Source organism: Ailuropoda melanoleuca, chromosome 13 (genome assembly GCF_002007445.2).
Source record: "Ailuropoda melanoleuca isolate Jingjing chromosome 13, ASM200744v2, whole genome shotgun sequence".
NCBI lineage: Eukaryota > Metazoa > Chordata > Mammalia > Carnivora > Ursidae > Ailuropoda > Ailuropoda melanoleuca.
Window position 1 is genome coordinate 42163448 of NC_048230.1, and position 22816 is coordinate 42186263.

The 22816-nt window shown below is 60.3% G+C and overlaps 1 protein-coding gene across 1 annotated transcript in view; it reads right to left on the minus strand.

The window, feature by feature from the left end:
• Positions 1 to 22816, minus strand: part of DNAH17 (dynein axonemal heavy chain 17) — a 123522-nt gene that overhangs the window by 13702 nt on the left and 87004 nt on the right. The window contains exons 56-74 of the mRNA XM_034641543.1: positions 21363 to 21524; positions 20709 to 20873; positions 20346 to 20537; positions 16102 to 16368; positions 14841 to 15002; positions 13135 to 13368; positions 12063 to 12227; positions 10365 to 10460; positions 9975 to 10192; positions 7981 to 8188; positions 7650 to 7765; positions 5943 to 6135; positions 5401 to 5636; positions 4695 to 4817; positions 2992 to 3196; positions 2412 to 2576; positions 2050 to 2190; positions 1704 to 1874; positions 80 to 310 (exon numbers count right to left, since the gene is read on the minus strand). Of these exons, the coding sequence (XP_034497434.1) occupies positions 80 to 310; positions 1704 to 1874; positions 2050 to 2190; positions 2412 to 2576; positions 2992 to 3196; positions 4695 to 4817; positions 5401 to 5636; positions 5943 to 6135; positions 7650 to 7765; positions 7981 to 8188; positions 9975 to 10192; positions 10365 to 10460; positions 12063 to 12227; positions 13135 to 13368; positions 14841 to 15002; positions 16102 to 16368; positions 20346 to 20537; positions 20709 to 20873; positions 21363 to 21524 (3450 nt within the window). The remainder of the gene's footprint in view (positions 1 to 79; positions 311 to 1703; positions 1875 to 2049; positions 2191 to 2411; positions 2577 to 2991; positions 3197 to 4694; positions 4818 to 5400; positions 5637 to 5942; positions 6136 to 7649; positions 7766 to 7980; positions 8189 to 9974; positions 10193 to 10364; positions 10461 to 12062; positions 12228 to 13134; positions 13369 to 14840; positions 15003 to 16101; positions 16369 to 20345; positions 20538 to 20708; positions 20874 to 21362; positions 21525 to 22816) is intronic.

A 22816-nucleotide genomic window follows, 5' to 3' on the forward strand; every position in this document is an offset into this window, starting at 1 on the left:
CGGGGTGACGGTTGTGTTCGAATATAGGAAAGTAGAGTTTCCTGCGAGCTGGCGGGAGCCCCCTGCCCCCCGGCCCCACCTCGGGGGCCTCCCCGGGTCCCTGGACGTCCAGCCGGTGGTAGCGCGTTGTAAACATCCCCGGCGTGAGCAGCGAGCCTCCGCTGCAGGACGGAGTCCCAACACCAACCTTGATGCCGCCCCATCCCTGGTGCTGCAGGAAGTCCACCGGCGACAGGACCCCCGCCTTGAAGGGGAAGCGCAGGAGGAAGTCCAGCTCGACCGGGTTCAGCTCTTTCTTCATGGACAAGACCTGGGGGAGCATGGGGGCCACTCAGCATCGTCCCACGGCCCCCGGCTGGAGCGCCGAACACCTCGGTCGCGGGCGCGGGACGGACCGAGGCGCTCTCACCCCCGGCCCTGCGGAGGAAGCGCTGTCCTTCCCTTGGGTCCCGGCGAAACTTTGTATTCACCTTGGTTTGTTGTCGTGTTTTTAAATTATGGTACAACACACATGACAGTTACCATTTTAACCCGATTAAAGTACGAAATTTTAGTAAATTCATGTCGTGTGCAACCATCACCACTGTTTAGAGCCCCCTGAGCAGCGCCCCCCGACCCGCCACAGCCACTGGTGCCCCGGGTCTGCACGCCGTCTGTGCGGATCTGCCCGTCCGTGTCCAGGGCATCCTGCAGGCGCGGCCTTTCCCATCTGGATCCATCCACGCCATAGCGGGGGTCAGACAACTAAGCGCCGTTGTGCGCGTCTTGTTTATCTGCTCACCCTTGGATGGACACCTGGGCCGCGTCCACCTTGTGCCGGGTGTGAGCAGAGCTGCCGTGAGTGTTTGTTCGCGAATCAATTCTGAATATACCTTTCCTGGGGGATTTCTGGATCATGTTCTAGGTCTCCTCGTCACCTGTGCACACCAGCTCTCAGGGCGTCCAGCAGGCCGGGTCTTGGGGGCAGGGGAGCCGGGGCCGCTGCACACACAGGGCCCCACGCCGCTCTGTCAGACGCCGCAGAGCAAATATGTTTGCCTGAGTCAGACTCCACTTTTGGTTTTTTTTTTTTTTTTGGTCAAAAGAAAAATTTCTTTGGAAATTTAGGGGGAGCACCAAGGAAATATCCTAGTGTCCTCTCAGCAGGGAAACCTCATGGAGGGGCTGCCATTCAGGGGCTCACAGATAAAGGAAAACCTCCTTGATCTGGACCCTGACTGTTTGAGTTTGGATGGAAAGCAACCTTCTAGAAGCTCTCTGGAAATTAGCGTTTCCCACCATACTTCCAAGAGGGAGTAAACCAGATGGTGGACGGGCTGTTTCATCAATGTCATGGAACAAAAATCTGAAATATTCCAGCAGGTCCATAGGAACAGGAGGAATATTTATTCCTTTGTGCCTTTATTTCCTTAAATAGTCTTTGGCATCCACGGTGGTTAAGCTCTGACGCGGGACCGCCCGCTGGGCAGGACGTAAATGCACTAGAATGGCATTTCTTTGTAAAATTCTCCTTAATGGACCTCCCCGTCGGTGGCTCCCCCTTAGAACTGTGCCTGACGTTAACAAGAAAGAGAGTCCCGGGCACGTCCCGCAGCAGTGACTGGAAGGGTGTCCGTCGCCGGGCAGTCTGCAGTGGGGACCAGCCCTCGGGCACCACTGCTGCCGGCTGCGGACCACGCTTGGAGCATGGGGGCCGGACGTACCTGGAAGGCCACCTGAGCCAAGAAGATGAGCTTGTCCCGTTCGAAGAGCCCGCGGGCCGTGTACACGTAGACGGAGTAGGTGATCTCGTCCGTCAGGTTGATCACTCGCTGCCTGACGTCCTCGGCGGGGGCGGTCTTCTGGATGGCCTTCTCGAACACCACATTGAAGGCCTGGGGAGGGGGCGCACGGGGGCTTGCAGGGCTGGACTCCGAGGCCGCCCCATGCTGCCCGCCGGGGCTCTGCTTTGTTTCCGCAGTGGGTGGGGGTCTGGGGCACCGGACGCTGCACCAGGCTCCCCCTCCCACCGCCGCCTGCGGCCTGGGCCCCGTGCGTCCTCGGCTGCACCTTGAGTGAGAACTGATAGATGGGATTGATCTTGTTGAGGTCGTTCAGTATGAAGTAAAGCAGGGACGCCCTCTCTGCGGCCGGCCGGTAGTTCTCTCTGGCTTCATTGATTTTAACCTCTGTGATTTTTGCTTCTTTCACCTTAAAAGAAACGGGGCCTGAGTGGGACCAGTGGGTGGACAGCGCCGGTGAGTGGTGGGCCCACCCCTGTGCGAGGGCACCCCCCCCATCCCGCTCCACTCTGGGCCCTGGTGGCACGCGTGGCCCGGTGGCTTCTCTTCCCAGTGACTGTCCAGGCGGTGGCGAGCCCGCCGTGCACTCTGGCGGGGGGTGCGGGGCAGGCCCCGGAGGTGGTCTCTCACCTTCTCCTCGATCTCGCTGGCCGTGTGCTTGGTGGTCTCCAGATTCTCTACTAAGGCCGTGTCCCCCAGGAAGTTCCCTGACGCGGCGGACAGCCGGGCCAGCAGGGAGTCCTCCAGCTCCTTCAGAACAATCTTGAATTCATTCTGGGACTTGGTGAGGTTCGCCTGCGGGAGGGACAGAGCACCGGGAGGGGGGCTCAGCCAAGGTCCCAGCTGGGACGGGAGGGGCACCGCAAGCCTGAGAGGCCCGGGCGTGGGGGCCGCTCTGAGCCCGTGTGTGCTGGCCACTGCGCACAGGGCCTGCAGCAACGACCTTGCCCGCGGGGTCGCAGTTTGGCGCGTCGGGCCGTCTGGGCACCGCCAAGACTCTTCTTCCGTCAGAGAAGCGGCTGTTGCATTTGGAGTTCGGTTTGGGAGGCCACGGGCAGGAAGAGCGGCTCCTTCCGTCGCACAAAATCCGACCGGTGGGACAGGCTGGGGCACGTTCGGGGAGCTGTGTCCGGCTGGCGGCTGCCGCGTCAGGACACCTGGCGGCGACCCGAGCGGCCCGCCCTGCGGCCTGTGACGTCAGGCCCCGTACCTTCAGCTGCTCCAGATCCGGGCGCTCTTTGGCCACCACAGCAGCCAAGAGTTGGTCCTCGAGCCCGTCCCTGGTGACCAGGAAGTTGATCAGGGTGCATTGGGCTTGCATCTCCGGCTTGTAGTGTGGGTTGAAGTACTTGGTGTGCAGGATGAGGCGGAACTTGGGGTGGTACTCCACCTCCTTGTCGCCGATCTTGATGAACCTGGCCCATAGGGGAGGGAGAGGTCAGCAGCAGCAGCCCGGGGCCCCCCCACCCCGCCCCAGGCGTCGCACCACCAGGAACCCTCCTCTGGTCACCGGGAAAGGACTGTGTCTTGTTCTCGTCTTCCTCTCTGGTCTACAGCTGGGACCTTCTAGAAGGTCTCTCTGGCTGTTCTGATTCCTTATAGGAGTGCTTGCTCGGCTCCCACCGCATATCATACTCCCCTGGGCGCTGGTGCAGAAACACGCTGCCCTGGCCCCACCCCAGAGCTGCGAACGTCAGAAAGACACCAACGTCCCATTCAGAACACCGCTACATCCTAGAAGCTCCCCGGGGGAATCTGAGAGCAGCCAGGGCAAGGTGCTGGGTCTGCTGGTCCACCATGGGGGGACCTCTTCTCTCTGCTCCCTGCCTTGCTCCCCCTCTTTCTGGTCAAGCTCACTTTCAGGGGCCTCTGTGTAACTTCACCCCTTGGATATCTCCACTCATGTCAAGCTCTTCTCAGAGGCTAGGATGCCAGCATGTTTCTTGGCCACCTCTGTTCTGGGCATTGGCACACACCCCTGCTTTTACCGGTGGCTCAGACCAGCTCTGATGTTTTCCATCTTGAAAGCTGATTTAACCTTTCTTATATTAGAAAAGTGATACAAGCTCCGTGCACCAACCGGTGAGCGGACAAGCGGGACGAGGCAGACCCATCCGGTGGACTCAGCTGTGAGAACGACGCAGTCCTGCCACGCTGCCACACAGACGGGCCTTGGGCACAGGGTGCCCAGGGAAGTCCGTGGAGACAAGCGCACATGGGCGGGCGCCAGGGTCCGGCAGCTGGGGGGCATGGGGAGCGAGTGCGGGGTGAGAACGGGGCTTCCCCGTGGGTGACACTTGCACAACACTGAGCGCACCAAGTGCCACCGCACTGTTTGCCTTGAAACGGCTCATTCTATGTAATGTAGGTTCCACCTGAATAAAAACATAGTACCAGAGACTCAGGGTTTGTATAATGTATAAGAACAGGAAAAAGCGTGACCAGCGGGGCGCCTGGGCGGCTCAGTCAGTGAAGCGTCTGCCTTCGGCTCAGGTCATGATCCCAGGGTCCTGGGATGGAGCCCTGCATCGGGCTCTCTGCTCACTGGGAAGCCTGCTTCTCTCTCACCTCCTCGCTTGTGCTGTCTCTCGCTCTCTGTCCCTATCTCTGTCTCTCTCTCAAATAAATAAATAAAGTCTTCAAAAAAAAAAAAAAGAAAACAAAAGCATGACCGTCAAGGACAGCTGCCCGCGGTGATCACTAGTAAGGTGTTGGTGTCGTATTCCTGACCGGGCTGCGGTCTCACAACTTCCTATCTGTCCTTGGGGACGGCGTTTTGTCGCACACCCTGCTGCCTCCCGGGACGGCGGGAAGTTCCCCCTGCTGCCTCCCTGTGCAGAGGCCGCAGCCGCCACGGAGCACATTCCCGTGGTTCATGCGGGCCAGCCTGCAAAGGTGGAACCAGGAACTCACTTTCCCTTTTTAATGGTGTTCCTGCCGAGCAGCGGGTCCAGCACAGGGTCCACAGTTTCGCCAATGTTCTCGATGAGCAAGATGTCCCCTTCGGAAATTGCCTGCTCGATGATGTCCAGGTAGCTGTGGGCACGACATGGGGCCAGGTAAGGACTCGGGCCCAGAGATGGCACCGCCGGGTGCCCAGCAGGCAGCCCCCGGAGCGAGAAGACGCCAGAAGACAAGTGGCCGAGGGGCCAGCAGCTGCTTCCCTGCGGGGAGCTCTGGGGCATCTGCCTGCCTCTCCCCTGGGGGCCCACGGGAGTGCAGCCCCAGATGTTTTCACACCTGTGTCTCGTCCCAGGTCCCCGGTGCACCGGGAAGGCACTCGGGGTGACCGCAGTGACCACCTGTGATGAGGAAACGCGTCCCACTAGAGACGAGAAATGAGAAAATGACCAGCCTGCAGCCCTGTGGCTGGCAGGCGGCCAGGTAGGACTGGAGCCTGGGGGAGTGCTCTCTCCCTAGAGCAGCGGCAGGTAGTGGCGGGGGGAAGAGCCCCGAGGTTAATTCTTACTGCCGGCGCTCTTCCCAAGACCAAATATGGGAAAACAAATCCACCTGTGGGCCAGGATCTGCACGTAAAGACCCACCCGCCCGTCTACCACCTCGGGTGTGTTTGCGAGCCCAGGGGCCCCGCCAGCCCCCCCCTGCCGCCGTGGCGCACCTCTTCTGTCCCAGGCGGATGGCTTTTAGTTTGCTGCCATATTTGTTTTTGATCCACTTGATTCCCTGCAGCTGGGCGTCCACGATGAGGGGCCAGCGCTCCGTGTTGCACAGGATGGTGGCATTCTCAGTGGACATGCGGTCGCTGGGGAGGCCCTGGTTGTTCCAAGTGGCCACGTCGGCGTCATCCGTCAGCAGGCTCAAGGGGTCCAGACCTTGCGTGATCGGGATGGGGACCTGCCAAGAGGAAGTGCTTGTTCTTACGAGGGGTGATGCGGCCTTCCTTACTGCTCCATGGGAAACGCCCCTCCAAGCGACCCAGCAGGGCTGTGGTTAGACCACGGACGAGCCACGCGGTCTGGAAGACCACCACTCGCAGGGCCCTGATGGAGCACTTAGGAACCCACCAGGGATGGCATCAGCATTGGCCAAGCTGGTAGCGGCCAGAGCGTCCATGACTGTGACGTTTGGCTGGGTCTCCCCCACCCCGCCCCGGGGACCTCCCCAGATTTCCTGAGTGATGAATGCAACCGAACCTCTTACCTTTAACTGATTTATATACGGGACCCAAAACTTCTCCATCAGCTCATTTCGGTATTTCTTGGTGAAGTAACCCACGTAGGAGACAAAGGCGGAAATCAGCAGGACGTCCCCGCACAGAGTGACCCCCTGGCTTTTGAAGTTCTTCACCGATTCAGCCCAGCGCACGTTCTCCGACGCTAATCCCCCTACCAGCCTAAATGTGAACACGAGGTCAGTGGGGGTCAAAGGAATGCTGGAGGGTCGCACCCAAAGCCCAGGAAGCAGTCTCCAGCTCTCAAGGCGAGGAGTCTGGCGTTCCACGTCCTGCCTTCACCGCGCGCTGTGACAGCGGAAGGGAACCACCGCTTTAGGGAAGCAACACCAACGCTTTCTGGAGGCACCTGGCGCCTGAGCTCCCCTGCCCCGGCCACGTGCGCTGATGTCACCTCTGTGCCGACCTTATCAGAACATTCACCACACACTAAAGCTGCTGCCCGGACACCTCTGGGCTCAGGCTTTGGCTACTGGAGTCCGGGTAGTGGCCACAGTGGCCACGGGACAACGTGGCATCCAGAGGGCACCTGGCTCCACGTAGAGTGGGGACCGCAGGGTAGGCATCACGTGGCTCGGACCACCAGCCTGAGAACTGGCCCCTGGCCCCAGATGTGACCTCACCAGTCTGCGTTATTTGTAGAAAGCACAGGTTGCCTGATTAGGGCCCCTGAGGCCTGTCCTTCGCACACCCGAGGAGCCCTTGCTTCCCGAAGACCAAAAGACCGCTTTGCTTTTCTTGGCAGGTACGGTCAAGTCCCTCAAACCCAGGACGACGTCCACGCCCTGCTGGAGGCTGTTGTCACGCGGCCTGGGGATCTCCCAGGGTCCCCGTATCTCACTGACGACAGCCCGTCATCGGTTGCCAGCCCACTGGGTAGGAGAACGTTCGACCAGAAGCCACGCCCTAGCACCAACCCTACCCGCGGCTCTGTGCCAGGCTCCCAGTGCTCACTTTCGAAAACACAGAAAGAAAGCTCTGAAGCCACGCTGTCCATGCGTGGCTGGTAAGCCCCTGAAAGCCACGCGTGGCTGGTCTGAATTGAGATGTACACGGGGATTCCAAGGACTAGTGTGAAAATGTGCAGGAACCCTCTCAGCGGTCGTTCTCACAGCGATCACGTGTTGAAGAGATCACGTGTGATCACGTTTGGGTTCAGCAAGGTACGTTAACAAGGTGGGTTTCATCTTTGGTGCCACGGGGGCAGCAGGACACTGTAGAAAAGATGGGTGTGGCACGAGCTGCGTTCCCGCTGGGACAGCGCTGCCCTGGAGTCCACAGGCGTCAACGGACCATGAAGGGCCGTGCTGGCGAGGCCCCGGAAGACCACACCAACCCGGGGTGCGGTGACAGCGGGTACGAGGGGAATCTTCCCTAGTAAGCCCCTGTGGATGCCGCCTCCCACTCAGGTCTGGGCACGTCTGGGTTGGGGGTTCTGTGCAGCCAAAGGTCACGGGATGCGCAGGGGCCCACCACGGAGGGCTTCCAGCTCCCAGAGGTGGGGACGCTGGCCGACAGTTGGTCAGTGGGTCTCTCCTCCTGACTCTGCACAGGCAGGGGCACAGCTGCCTCCTGCCCCCCGGGGCCCTTCCTCCTCCTCCAGAGGCTGTTCTGCGCCGGGCCCCTCCAGGGCCCTGAAAAGGCGGGAGGGGTGTCCGCGGGGCTGGGCGAGCTACCTGTTGGCCAGCGAGATCACCCTGTTGGTGGCGTCGGCCTCTTGTTGGCACTTGATCTTCTCCGCTGTTGCCTTTTCAAAAGCCGACGTGAGGTTGCTCAGGTTGGCGTTGAGTTCCTGGGAAAACACGGAAAGGCCGAGAAATGGGGCGGCGCGAGGTGTCCCAGCTCCCACGGGAGCAAGCGCGGCGGGGTCTCGGGTGGGCGATCGGTCCCTGCGGCCACCTGGGCTCCTTGTGCTGCTGAGTCATTCACGGGGCGGCCGCGCCAGCCCTGCTCTGCGGCCCTGACCTGCGGCACCGGTGCCCTCCTCCGTGCGGCGGCCGGACTTACCGCAATCTTGTTTTTGATCCGCGAGAGCTTCTCCTGCGCCTCCGCCAGCTCCGCATTCGCCTCCTCCAGGGCCTGCCTCTTGGGGGCCACGTCACAGTAGACCTCGTAGAAGCGGACGATGTTGATGCACCAGGAGCACAGGCCCGCGGCCGCCGTGGACTTGGAGCGGATGAACTCGGGGTCGAAGGTCGGGTTGCCCTGGTAGGGCCTGCAGAGGGAAGAGTGGGCACCGGTGGGCTCCGCAGGCCGCAGGCCTCCCCGGCGTCTCCCCCTCCAGCCTTCAGCGTGGCCTTGGCCGTCATCACAAGCAGTTACGAGGGGAGCACAGTGAATTGGGGTTTTTTGGGGGGGTATCTTCAAGATGAAGAAAAGAATGAAACCCAGAATTCTTGCCCCAGAAGTGGAATTTGGGGTGTGAGGGGAATGTGTTCTGGACGAAGGAGGGAAACCAGCATTCCTTGTTCTCTCTGTTCCCGGAGCTTCCTATAGCTGGTCCAGTTTTCATTCTCCAAAGACTCCACCCGTAAGCAAGAAAACCGGGGTTCGGAGGGACTCAGCAACGTGCCCCGAGGACGACGGACAGGGGGCCGCGGGTCAGGCGCTGTCCCAGGAGCTTCCCAAATGGGAGCTCCTGGAGCCTGCTCGGCCTCGGCACGTGTCGTCACCCCATGTTGCTCTGGGGCGACAGTCCCAGAGAGGCTGAGCGTCTCTCCTTACATGACCCAGCTGGGGGGGGGCAGTGCTGGCATGCACCCGGGGCCCACGCCCCAGAGATCCGTGCCCCCTCCACGGCGCCACCTCTGCTCCCCGGGGACGCCACGGCCCCGGCATGCCGAGGAAAAATGCCCGGAGATGCACTTCAGATCCTTCTGGAAGCCAGTATTTTAAAAATGACAACAATGTCATTAAACATAACAAACTGCACTATGTGCAGAAAGAATTTCGAACAGCTGATTCCAGGTAATGATTGATAAGTGGTCTGCATTCGGGTTGGAAGCACAGCCCATCATTCCTCCCTCTGCTTTACTTCGCGCTTTGTTTAGGTCGATATTAAAACAGGTTTGCCTCTTTCAGCGCACGTCAGACACGGGGGTGGGAGGTGGCGTCCAGGAGCCAGGAATCCTCCACTGTGTGGGCGGAGCCACAGACGCTCGGTCCGTCTGCCGCGGGATTGCCTGACAGTCCCGAGTCGGGCTGCTGACGTAGCAGGAGAACATCATTCTTGTCGCCCTGGTCGGCTAGACGGCAGGCCCGACGTCGCTGTGTACACACGGTACCGCTTCCACTGCACGGAGACCAACCCCAGCAAGGGGCCCCTCGGCGGGAGGCCCCGGGGTATTTGTCTGGTCTTGTCCCACACCCACCCCGCAGCCACACCGCCCACCCGCGAAGAAACCACGCCTGACGGAGCCTGAGCCAGTGCACGCCCACAGCATACACGTGTGCACGTGCGTATGCGTGTACAGAGTGTGTGCATGCACGTGTATGTATGTCGAGTGTGTGTGCATGGGTGCGTGTGCATCATGCTTGCACGTGTGCACAACGGCTCGGAGGGCCCTGGCGGCCTCTCTCGTGGTGCTGTGGGCCCGCAGCTCCCACTGTCCTGAGGGCCGCCTGCGGGGTTGCTAGACCCTCCGTGTGCTGTGTGGGGAAGGGGCTGCCTGGACTTGGAGCCACGGGCTGCCCGCCTGCCCTGATTCTTCAGGTGGGGGAGGCCGAGGGTGATGAGGTGCCCGGGGGAGCTGGGACCACGCTTCACCTGGACACCTGGCCTCCGGTGCGGCCAGATCTCCCCAGGCCGCTGCCTCCCGCCGTCTCTGGGGTCCCACTTGCTCCCCCGACCGCCCTGGCGAGCACAGGCTGCCTTTGGGAACGGGCCGCCGGCTGGGGCGGGCCAGAGGGGACCCGGCGACCACACAGCGCCGGGATATCCTGAGCTCCCGGCAGAGCAAGAAGCCAACTAAAGCCCGTGGTGCGGCCCAGCCCGGACTCACTTAAATGCCTTCAGGCAGGCCTCCGGGATGTGCTCCTTGTCAAACTTTTTCAAGGAGTCCAGGAAGGTGTCCACTTTTCCCATCATGATTTTCGCAGCTTTCCAGCTCTTATCCTTGGGGATCTTGCCCCCGGGCGCAGTCAGGATCATGACGGCGGCCGTGACGTTGACCACGGCGTCCGGGGGGGACCCGAAGGACTTCAGCTCTGTAAGGTTGTTCTGCAAATGACAGACAGGAAGCAGCTGAGAGGGAACGTAGCCCTGCGTGTGGGACCCAGAGGCCCCATGGCGACCCCGGGAGGCTGCTGAGAGCCTGCGGCCACCTGTGCTGACTCCACGGCTTTTTCCTCCCCCGGGGGCCGGTTCCGTTTCTTTCCTTTCCTGCGCTCACCTTATTCAGAGTGTCGAGAGCTTCCTGCGCAGCCAGGAGGGCGGGCTCTGCCTTGGCCAGGTCCATTTCACAAGCCTTTTGTTTCTCTGTGACATTCTGGAAGGCAGCCACACGGGAAGGATCAACTGTGGGGGGGCTGCTTGCAAGTGTGTGTGCGTGTGTACGGGGAGCCCTGGGCAGAAGCGAGGGAGCATGGACAGGCGTGAGGAGGGTGGCCTTCCCCCCGATGCCCACGCACAGAGGCGCGTCTCCCGTGGCGCGTCCCCCATGGCGGCAGCACCGCTGTGCTCCCCTTCATGCCTGCGCGGTCCCCGCCCACCACCTGGAACCCACCTTTCTCCTCCCTGCCCCTCTGCCCCTCTGCCCCTGCCACCCAACACTCAGGTTGGAAAAAGCTGTGCTGGGGCCACAGACTTGGGACTCTGGGACGGGAACTGGTCCTTCTATGGGCCCCAGCTTCCAGGACTGGAGGGAGAACCTGGGGCCATGTGGACCCCGTGCTGCTGGCTCTGAGGCCTTACGGTCTCTTGGTGCCATTGTGTAATCTGTCCACAGTGGAGCACTTCGGAGGCAGAGCTCGCCCTCCCCGAAGAAAGGGAGAGCGTCTCCACACACGCATGCGTCCCCTCCTTGGGGCAGGGAGAACCCAAGCCTCTGGATGCCAAGCACAGAGACCAGCAGCAACTTGGTAGTGATCGGTGAGGAAGAGCCTTGTGCCGAAGAAGGCAGCAGGGGCTGAGGGCTTTGCCGGGCTCGCAGGAGGGAGGACAGAAGGGACAGGGTCTCTGCAAAGCACCGTGTACTCTAAGGACAGTGCGGGCACAACCGCAGGAATGGGCACAGAAGGTGGGGACGTGGCCAGCCCTGGAGCCCCCCTCCACACCCACCCCGAGGGGGCCTTTTCTGGATGCAGGGGTTGGAGGGGGACGGGCACCGGACGTGGACAGCCGCGCGTGGCATCAGAAGACAGGTCACAGTTTGGGGTGTGGATGGGGGTCTCGGCTCAGATCCTGACTCTGCCACTGGCTAACTGCCAACCACTCTGAGCCCCTGAGGGTTGTGGGTGTGCTGGTTATAAGGAGGAAAGGAGGGGAGCCCCTGCTGCTCGCCTGGCCCGCGTCCTTCTCCAGCACCTGGTGGCAGCCGTCGGGCCCCTCGTCCTAGAAGCCACTTGCTACCATGCGGCTGCCTCTCAAGAGAGAGCAGGCCATTACTGGAATTCTCTTTGTTCAGACATGCTCACAGCGCGTGACTGGGGGCATCAAAGGCATTCAGGGAGGGGTGAGGAGAAAGCCCTTCTGGCAGGTGCCCCCGCCCCCCGGGGGCCAGTGACATCAGCACCCCCGGGGACTCCGGGGGCAGCGCGTCTGGGGACCAGAGCTCCGGTCCGAGGCAGGTTCTCCAACCTCAGTGTGCTCGTGGGTCGTGGGCATCTTGTTAAAATGCAGACCTGAGAACCTGCATTTCTCACCAGCTCCTGGCAATGCCGCCACCGTGGCCAGGGCACTGCGCTCTGAGGAGCCCGGCCTGGGACTGACATTTTTCTAAAACAGCCCTCCTCTGAGCCGGGGCCTTGTGCGTGGGAGCGGAGGGTCCGCAGGTTTTGCGTGGGGCTGGAGCGGTACTGAGCGCTCGGGGGAGGCCTGGCCCGGCAGAGCCGTGAGCAGTGGCGCTCGGGAGCCATGCTTGTCTGCCCACCTCGTTGATGATCTCCACCTTGGCCTCTTCCTCGTCGGCGATGGCTTTCTCTTTGCTGACCTTCTCGGTTTCCACGCCCACCACGTGGATCAGCTTGTCCGCATTCTCATTTTTCTGTTTGAGTTCGGCTTCCTGATTTGCCAGTGTGGCTTTTAAATTATCCACCTGGGGGACGAGACACCAAGAGATGGCAAATGTGCGCCCCGGCCACCACGCGTGGGCTAGGGGCGCAGCGCCGAAAGCTTGGGGATGGGGCCAGGCTGCCCGTAGTCGTGCTGCCCGTGGTCATGCCAGGCGGGAGCTCGGGGAAGGAGTGGGTGGTAAGGGTCGCTACGCCGCCCCATTCTCGATGGTTTCTCCCACAAGGACGCCCCTCAGTCGCCTTAACAGGACCATGTCTGGGGGATTCATCTGGGGGAACAGAATCAGCCTGCTTGGCTGGGCTCTTCCCTGTTTCTTTCTGCATGAGCTGTCTGGGTGGGAGCAGTCCTGCTTGGCCCCTCCAAACTCTGTCTTCCTGGGACACCCCCTACCAACCTTCCCCTCCACGCCCCTATAGGGGTGGCCTTGATCCTTGCCACACTGCCTGTGGCGGGGGCAAGCTGGCCTGGCTCCGGTTCAGTGGGCTTGGTATCCTTGGGGGCAGAGGCAGGGCAACCCCAGCTGTGTGGGGCCACAACTCGGCAGGGAAGTGGGGGCTGTTTTCCGGGTTCCCTTGGGGACACCAAGAGTGGGCAGTGAGGGTGATGGGGTCGGGGCTCCAGTAGGGAGGGCTCTTAAAGCCAGGCAGAAAACTGGATGGCAAAAGCCTTTCCACCTGGGCACCACAGCAAGCAAGGCGTCTGGGAACGGCCACGTGGTCATGGACACACTCGCCCAATGCACAAATCCCACCGGACTTGGGCCCCCACGTAAAACACGACACAATGACATCAGCATTGCCAAAGCATGTTGAACCCATTTTTTCTAGTAAAACCCACACGTTCTCTGTGGTTTGAGAATGGAAGTTTCTCCAAGGTGGGAGTCCTGTTTCTCTTACGTGGGGGAAGGTTCTGGAACCTGCCTTCCCTACCTGGGATGCCGTGCTCTGCAGCTTCATCAGACCGTTCTCCAGCCTCGTGATCTTGGCCCCCAGCTCCATCCTCTTCCTGGCCAACAGGTTCTGGTAAAGTTTGATCTGCTCCAGGAAGGTTTTGGGTGTGGTGTAGTTGTAACGCCTCTCCGTGGCCAAGTACAACTTGGACATCTCGTTGACCGTTGTGTGCACATGGGACATGAAGAGGCTGATGGAGGCCTTGACTTCTGGCTGCAAAGGTGAGACGGCCGTTTGTTCCCCCCCCCCTCGTTTCCTGGCAGGAGGTAGCGACCCCACTCCCGCCGGGGGGAGGAGGCGGCTGGCCACGGCGATTCAGAAAGCTGGGGTTTCCCTTCCTCACCGGGACCCCGGCTGAAGCTCGTGCCCTCTCTCAGCCTTGGCCGTTCAGCCTGCTTGAGGCTCAAGACAGCAGTGCCTGGGGAGGCTGTCCTGGGCGCTGGTGACATTGCTCCGCCGCGGGCTTGGCTGAGCACCGGGCACAGGGCACCGCGTTATTCCTGTGACTATCTCTCCCCGACTCACCCGCTCGCATCCCTGGGAAAGCGCAGGGCCTCACAGCATTTTGAATAACCCGCTATCCAGCAACCATTTACTGTGTTTCCTACGCTGGGTCCTGGGGTTTAGCAGCTCCCTTCCCACACTAGGGTCAGGGCCACCACCATCTGGGCCGCCCCTCCTGCCTGAGGGCTCTACCCCGGGAACTGTCCAAGGGATAGCCACTGTCGTTCGAGTTGGGCTGGGAATGTGTTCATCCATTGCACGCTGTTTCTGGCACCTACTCTGCAGCCCTGCCTGGTGCCAGCAGTGGGGCCATTCCCCGATCTTAGGAGGCTGCTCTCTTGGGGACTGGACACCCACATCTGTGCCCCCCCATGAAACGTGGGAGCTGCAGTGTTCCTGGGAGTGGCCCGTCCTGAAAGTCGGTGCTCTAGCCATGGCAGCGGGATTTCACCCACCTCTAAAACTAGGGGGAAACGTTAACTTCAGGCTTGTTTTATCCTACTTCATAACCGAACATGTGTTCACAATAAATAAAACGAGATACCAAGAGTGATTTACCCCAGGGCTGCTCATCCCTCCCATTGCCTGGGTCAGGGTTTAACGACCATTTCGAGGCCGGCGATTAGCTCAGACAGTGAACGTGCGCACCATCTCTTGATGCAAGAAACCCCTGGTACCCATCATCCTGGTCGTGGCCTGTAACGGGCAGGTCGAAGGTGAGGGAGTGGCCCTGGGCGGAGCCGTGTCGGAGCCCGGGACAGGAGCAAGTGCGGTGCTCCCATCGGCCCCGATCAGGGACTATGTTTCCACATCTCTCAGTCTGTTGGCACATTGGCATCAAACCTCCTGACCCGGCCCTTCGGGGCAGCGGCTGCAGGGGTGGGGCACTCCCAGCTGGTTGAAATGGGTGTCCCTTGGTCACAAAACCAACAGCCAGCCCCTTGACTTTGTTTACAATTTTGTTCACTGTGAATTATTTAGCATTAATTGTGATTTTAAAAAGTATTGCATTAAGACATCACTGGTCTTGATTACTGAGGTCACCCCCCCCCTTAAATTCTGCACCAGGGCCAGTCCTCACCCGGCTCACCCTTGTCTGGGCCCTGGAGGCAGGGTGTGGGGTCACTCTGTCGCAGGCGGCAGGCCCTCCCCTCCCGGCTCCGCGAGCACCAGTGACTCACCTGAATGCCCTCGGTTTCCTCGAGGAAGCGCGCGCTCACGGACACCAGGGCGTCTTCTGGCCACTCGTGGAACCAGTTGATGGCTGTGCAGTTGACGACGGCAGGGAATTTCCTTGCCCGCACGCGCAGGATGGAGCCCACGGGAGAGAAACACAGGATCACCTGAAGGCGGGACGCAGAGTTGCTGCTCATGGGGACGGTGGTGCTGAGGGCCCAGCTCACTGGGCAGACAGCTCGTTTGGGAGGAAAGCTCCCTGTCGTCTGTCTCCACGTGTCTGCGGAGTGCAGCCCTAGTTCTGGGTTTCCACAACTGAGGAACGTTCCGCTGACTTCACGCCTCTCCAAAGAGGTGGAGGAGAGCAGAGTGCGCCCCAAGCCTTCTGACATGGGCCCCGACGAGGGGGGAGAGAAAGGCCGGGGAAAGGACAGTGTGGGGAGTGGGGCCCGAGGACAGAGAGGGGCACAATCCCTTCAGCAGGGCCGGTTCCCAGGGACATGGAGCCTCCTTCCTCCAGGCCCCCAAGCTGGGGACTCATCCCCAGACAGCCTGGGACTCCCTGGGACCCCACTGCGGACGGTGCCGTGCACACAGGCCCTGGTGGCCCTTTTGCTGCATCAGGAATAGCCTCAGCCAGGCGGGCCCCTCCTCGTTCTGCAGCCCCTTCTTCCCGGGTATGGCGGGAGGCTCACTGGCAGCACCTGTTCCACGGAAGAAGGGCCGAGCCGGGCACTGGGGGGGGGGGCCACACAGGGAGCACCCATCAGGGCCTCCTTCAGCCCGCGGTCCATACCCAGTGGTGGGACTCTGTAACCCAGACTGGGGAGACGAAGAGGAGACATGTCTTCTTTGCATGGAGCAGGGGCAATGGTAGCCATCAGGTTCTAGAAGAGCTATGGGGGGTGGACCCTCCCAGGGCACAGCACCACGGGTGGGGGGCAGCTGCCCCTGCCGGACGCTGAGGAGAAGGGAGCAAAGGCTCCAAAGTGCCCTCAGTCCGGTAGGGTAGGTCAGCCCCGTTTCCCTACGAAGGAACATTGGAGGTCGAGGCGCACTTACTCATCTATTTAAACTCGTGTATGTGGGGCGTGTGTCTAAAACACTTCAGTTGGCTCGTGTCCCTCGGGCAGCCCCATCGTCCTCTCCTGAAGTCCTTCCATATGCAGACGGGCAGCAGCCCCCGACTCGGCCCAGAGGAAGGACGCGAGCCCTGCGCTGGGCCCGGGGATGCGCCCCAGACGCCGTGAAGGCGGGAGCTCCTACCTTCAGCTGCCTGCGCACTTTCTCAATGAAGAATTTCCAGCACGCCTCCCGAGTGTCAGTCATGCCAAGGGACTTCACTTGTGGTCGCATGGAGGAGATGATGTTCTCCACCTCGTCGTCCGTGAACAGCCCTGGGATCTCGCCCGAGGCCAGCAGGTCATTGATCAGCACCAGAAACTGCTCCTCGGCCACCTGGGAGTCCGTCATCAGGAACACCGACGGGACGTTCTTCACTGCCGACTTTATGTACTGCGCGCTCAGGTCAACCTGGACCCAAGGAGGACAGGCTCAGAGTCTGACAGCCATCAGCTTTGCAAGGCATGTGCAGGGTCGGTAGAAGGGGACCCGGAACCTCGGGCTCACCGCAGCCCACGTGTCCGTCAACCGACAAACGGACAGACAGAATTCGGTCTCTCCATAGGCTGAATTATTATTCAGGCTTACACGGGAAGGACATCCTGACTCTCACTACAGCATGGCTGGGGCTGGAGGACGGGGTGCCGAGTGACCTCAGCTAGTCCCCAACGACAGATGCTGTAGGAGTCCACTCGGGTGAGGTCTCTGGAGCAGCCAGAGTCACAGAGACGGACGGGGGGGGGGCGGCTAGCGTGGGAAGAGGAAGGGGCTCTAGAGACCGGGGGTGGTGGTGGTGGTGGTGGTTATGAAACTGTGAACGTACGTAGCGCCACTGACCTGCACGGTTACAATGGTAACTTTTGTGTTAGGGCTGTTTTACTACCAAGAAAAGAAAAAGGAAAAAAACCACAAAACCTCAGAGACCCTAAAAGAGGTCTCGAATACACACACCACGGGCTCGTGTCTGGAGCTGGTCCCAGGTGGGCGAGCAATCCCTACACGAGCGAGGCCTGTCCCGTCCCCGGTAGAATTTAAAGAAACAGCCCAGCAGAATAGCGGCGTGCTCGTGCTGGAAGAACACATGAAGGGGAACAGCAAAAAGGACAAAAAGCATGGCACATGGCAAGTACGGATAGCTGCTATCCTTCAAGAACGCGCCAGCGCACACACGCCAACGCAGGGGTGTGCGCGGAACGTCTGGGGCAGCCGTCCAAGGAGACACGTGCGTGTGCGGGGCTGGAGGATTGCTCTCTGTCATGTCTCACTTTTCCATAAGCCCTGTGGGCCTCTGCAATTGCTTCTAGGCACCCCGAGCGGCTCAGTGCTGTTTGGCCCGGCTCCCCGGCGTCACCGAAGTCCCTTAGCGGGAGGCAACTGCAGTGGAAAGCAGGCCTCAGCTTCCGTATTTTTGGCAGGTCAAGAGAACAAAGACGAGGGGAAGCCTGAGCTTGAAAGAGCAGGGCCACGGGTAGGGTTCGAGCAACGGTGCAGGCTGGCGGGGCCTTGGGGCTGAGAAGGAAGGTTCTCCTTGTCTTGCAGTCCCACTGAGTTCGTGGTTGGAGGCGTGCGTCTCAAGCCGGAGTCCCTATTGCTCTTGGGGCCCGCCGTCCCCCCAACCCCGCGGTGCAGAGCAGTGTGACTGCAAATCAGAAGTCAGCTTCTGGCGGGTCTGCAGGATGCTGCCGGGGGTGCCCCCCGCCTGCAGCTTGAGCTGCTGGACGGAAAAGCTGCCAAGTTCAGATTTCGAGTCTGGTCAGACTGGCTGAGGTGTGTGAAGCTAACTGTGCAGTTGTCTAGGTCAGAGTGGAAGTTGCTGGAAAGACTGAAGGCCGTGAAGGCCTACGAGCAGGGATAAGAGGCTCCACCTGGGCAAAGGGCCTGTCCTTCAGTCCCGGCTGTTCCTCCTCCTGCGAAGTCTGTGTGAGGCCTCTTCCCTTTGCCGCCCGCACGCACTCTTCTGCTCTGCTTGCGGGCCTGGGCCCCCCAGGAAAGCCCACAGCGCCCTTGCAGCACCTCCGTCCCGCCTGGCCTCGGGCCGGCCCTACCGTCTCGAAACTCAACCGTCTCTGGCCTTCAGGGCCAAGCCGGCCCTCGGCGGCCCTCAATCCGCCCGCCCAGCAGCGCTGCCCTCCCTTGGCCCTGTTTGTTTTCCTTGCCCACCCCCGTATTCCCACCTTCCTAGGCTGCCGGGCCTGTCCTGGGGTCTCCTCCTCCCATCTCCCAGCACTTCCCAAACCCCCAACAGGTCGTTCCTCTCCCCCAGATTCCTCAGACACCCACGTATGTGGAGCGGCATTCATGATGCGGGTTCCTCCTGGCACTTGTGACTTGGCTGCCCTCGGCCCCCAGCCCAGTCGGTCCCGTCCTCATTTCGTGCCCGGGTGGGGGGCACCACTGTGCTGGTCCCTGCCGTGGGTGTGGGTGTCACCGTCAGCTCCGAAAGCTCAGCTCCAGTGGGTCCCTTCCCCACTTGCTCTTGAGAAGGACGAGGTCAGTGACCACTGGCATCCAGGTGCATCTAGGGATCGGCAGTGAGGGAGGGGGGCGCACGCCCCCATCTCTGGCTGGGAGGTCCCTGGAGCTGCTTATCAGACCATGGGCTGGTCCGGGGAGTGCAGGGTGTGGGGCCCCAGCCAAACCTTGCCTCCATACACTCCCTCCTGTGCAGGCAGAGCCCTCGGGGCCGCCCCTACCCTCAGGCCTCTCCTGCCCCCCTCGCTTCACTGTCCAGTCCCAGCCTTTGTGGGGTCACTGGCTTTTTCCACACCTCCCTACCGGTCACCCTGCGCCACTCTCTGTGGTCCTCAAACCACCCCCCTCTTGGTTCTGGGGCGCTCCCAGGTCTTGGTCCTCCGCACTCAAACACTTGATGGCATTTCATTGGGGACCGAGTCCAGGATTTTCCATGTGGCTCACAGGGTCCCTCGGGGGCCGTTCCTGACCCCTTTCCTGCCGCCTCTCTAAGTGCGCCCACAGCTTCCGCCGCAGACTGTGTAACAAGCTCACATCACTAACAGCACCGTGCAAGGCCCGCTAGCCCACTTTGTCTCCTCCCTTCCTTCTGAACCCACAGCAGCTGCTTCATCGTGACAGGGACCGGTTAGCACAAGCCGGCTCAGCGTGGGTACTGAGAGGACAGGCCTGGGCGTGGCTGCAGCCGATGCCTGTGGGTAGACTACGGGTGGAATAACACCGCTCAGACTCAACACCCACCACTGGCCCTCAAGTGAGGAACCGGCGACAAAGTCCGCACAGGGACAGAGCAAAGGACAGGATGCAGTTTAACAATAACCCAATACGATTCAGTTAATAGGCTAGAAACTTTCTAGCAGAGGAAACCCCGTGAGATGATACCGCTCAGATGCGAGGGTCCTAGCTGACCTTGAGCGCACTCGGGAAATCAGTGTGAACTAACTTGATCGGCTAAACAGAGAGCCGATCTGGGGCAGGAGGCAGCGTCTGGGAGAACCACATAGGGAGAGCTTTCCCTTAAAAAAACACATTGGCTGGTCCTCTGATACAAAGAGCAGAAGCCTCTGGGGACAATGACAGCCAGAGGCCAGAAGCTGATCCAGAGGCTGCGGTCCCTGGCTCAGCCCACCTGGCATTGCTGGCAGGACACCGTCCCCATTGTCCTTCCCGGGCCTCTGCCAGCAGACCGCCTCCTCCTGCAGAGTGTCCAGGGCCCTGTGCGCTGGCGGGGCCTCAGGTCACCCCCCGAAAGCTGCCCACCGGCGGCTGCCACGGGGTCCCGTGCCGGGGGAGAGGGTCCCGCCCAGTCCGGCACCGACCCGGCCAGAAGCAGCAGCCCCGGCACCAAGGCAAAGAGAGACATGCCCGTGTAATGCGGTCGAATCAATCTCAGTTCCGATCGGAAGCGCTACGATGGTTTGTTCTGGGCTAATCATGTTTGACGAGCACACAGTTCCCTGACAGAGCAAATTTTCGGGAAAAAGGAATCAATAAAAAGCCTCGGCGGCATATCTTGGGGATGGGAGACCTGTTTACGCTAATGTTTATTTAATTCAAAAAGCAGCCTTCCCGAATCCAAGTTTGTTGTTAGATACCCAGTAACAGCCCTGAATTATTTAATCTGGCGAACGGGGAACGACGCAGCACAGCCCCGTGACCGGGCACAAGAACCAGGGCCTTTGCCCTTGTCTGTGCTGACTCGACAGACTCTAGCCAATGGGCACAGACACCCCCATGCCCTCTCGCCTCTGCTGCCGGGGCGTGGGCACTGGCCAAAACGTGTCCTGACCCTTACTTTGTACGACGAGGACGCTGTGGTGACATTCACTGTGTGCGGGACATGCCGGTGGTCAGAGTTTTCTCCACCCCACCCCACCCCTCCGCGGGGGCGGCCTGTCGGAAACGCCATGTCTCACCTTGAGGTCAGGGATCCCGTAGCCCTTCTTGAGGGCGATCTGGAACACGTCCAGCGCGCTGATGTAGGCGGCCAGGCGTGAGAGGCTCTGCTTGCCGCTGCCGCCCACGCCCACGAGCAGCGCATTCCCACGGGGCAGCTCCAGGATGCGGTTGATCCGGCAGATGTGAGCCACCGCGTCTTCAAACAGCACCTGTGAGGCCAGCACCTGGGCTCAGTGCCTTCCGAGGCACAGACTCCCCTCTCAGAGCGGGCGGTGCTGGGAGTTGGGCAGCCCCAGAACGCCACTAGGGTGTTGACAGAGACGGGACGGGAGACCCGTGTCCCGGCCCCTGCCCGTGCTGTCAGCTCAAACACCGCTCACCAAGTTCATGACCGCGTTGACTTCGTTGTAGCTGTCTAGGACGTCCACGAGGAGCTTGTTCAGATGAGCCACGTTGGTTACCGGGAGGTATTTGGGTTCGCCGATCCCGTGAGAAAAGTGGCAGAAGAGATTTGGTTTGGCAAATAGGAGCTCATCACCAAGGTCCTAGAAATAAGAGGTAAGGCACGTCTGTTGTGGGCCGCCATGGGCACGCAGGTCATTAGTGGTAGCCCTGGCGCCTTGCCACAGTGGGCCACGATGCCACGCCAAGTCTTCATAGGCCCGACCACTGCTGCCAGGGCTCTGCTGCCAGAAACCCCTGGTAGGGTGGTCCCATCCCCATCACATCAGGAGAAAGAAACGAATCTGCCGAGAAAGCCCAGAACCTACGAGCAGAGCACACTGACCCAACAGGCCTTTCTCCACCCCAAATGGATGGACGGAGGTCGTCACATCCTGACCTACTGAGGTGGCAATCCCTTCTCCCTCAGATGTGCACTCATGTGACAGAGTCATTTCTTGGGACCCAGTGTGGTCCTTCCCATCCTCACGTGAGGGCCCTTCCAAGTGGGCTGGCCTTACCATTGGCCCCAGATACTCTGCCCTCTTGGAGCCTCTCTGGGCTCATCAGAGGGACTTGGAGGCTTGACTTACATCAAAGAATTTCTTGGTGGAAGCGATGGTGACCCTGCGCAATGTTTCCTGGTCTTTCTCGTCAACCATTTTGTCTCCATACACTCTCTCAGCCTCGTGCAGCCAGAGGCGGACTAGGTCAAGCGGTGTTCTCAGGATCTCCCCTGTGGAGAATAAGAGCCCCTGCCCCAGACCCAGGTGGTCAGTATCTTTAGCTGCGCTATGAAGGCCAGTCAAGTGCTGTTCACAGATGAAGCAAGAGCGTGATCACTTGTCCAGACAGTGATCTGTCAAGCCAGGGAAGCCACCAAAGGCCAAGGCCATGCAAATCCTGGAGGTTGGTAGGTGTGTCATGGGGAGTGATGTGGGAGGGAGTTCTCGTAAGACAGAGCCAAGGGCTTCATTCTCTAAGGGGTGGATAGTGGAGAAGGGACAAGAGAGTGTGACCGTGGCGGGGAGCCAGACTATCGGAGGCCACAGAGCAATGGGTTCCAAGCTGGGCTCCGCAGCAAGTCTGCCTATGTCCAGTCCTGGCTCAGCCATCTACTGACCAAGTGCCTGGACACGCTCAGTAGGCTCTTACTGGGGGTCTCTCTGGGGCTCTGGGATCACAGCGGCAAGATAGGCCCTGCCTTCATGGAGTCCACATTCTAGTGGGAGATGAAACCAGGCAAAGGTAATTATGCATTGTGATGTGGGCTATGAATGACATAAACTGGGGCAATGAGATAGCACAGGGATGAGGAGGGGCCTCTAGAGGGCATGACATCTGAGGTGAGCATGCCTTAACCTCCTGGAGTCTTAGATTCCCCTCTGTAACGTGGGGTATAGGAGCATGTTACGTGTCTTTTGGATGAGAAAATGGGGGTATAAGTGGCCAAACCTGGTGCCTGGCTCAGACTAAACAGCCAATAAATAAGAGAAACATCATTGCTGTCGTCACCATCACCATCACCATCATCACCATCACTGTCACCATCATCACCACCACCGCCATCACCACCATCATCACCATCACCACCATCACCACCATCATCACCATCATCACCATCACCACCATCACCACCATCATCACCATCATCACCATCACCACCATCATCACCATCACCACCATCACCATCACCACCATCACCATCATCACCATCATCACCACCATCATCACCATCACCGCCATCACCATCACCACCATCACCGCCATCACCGCCATCACCGCCATCACCGCCATCACCGCCATCATCGCCATCACCGCCATCACCACCATCATCACCATCACTACCATCACCATCACCACCATCATCACCATCACCACCATCACCATCACCACCATCATCACCATCACCACCATCACCCATCACCGCCATCACCATCACCACCATCACCGCCATCACCGCCATCACCACCATCACCACCATCACCACCATCATCACCATCACCACCATCATCACTATCACCACTATCGCAGTCATCACCACCAT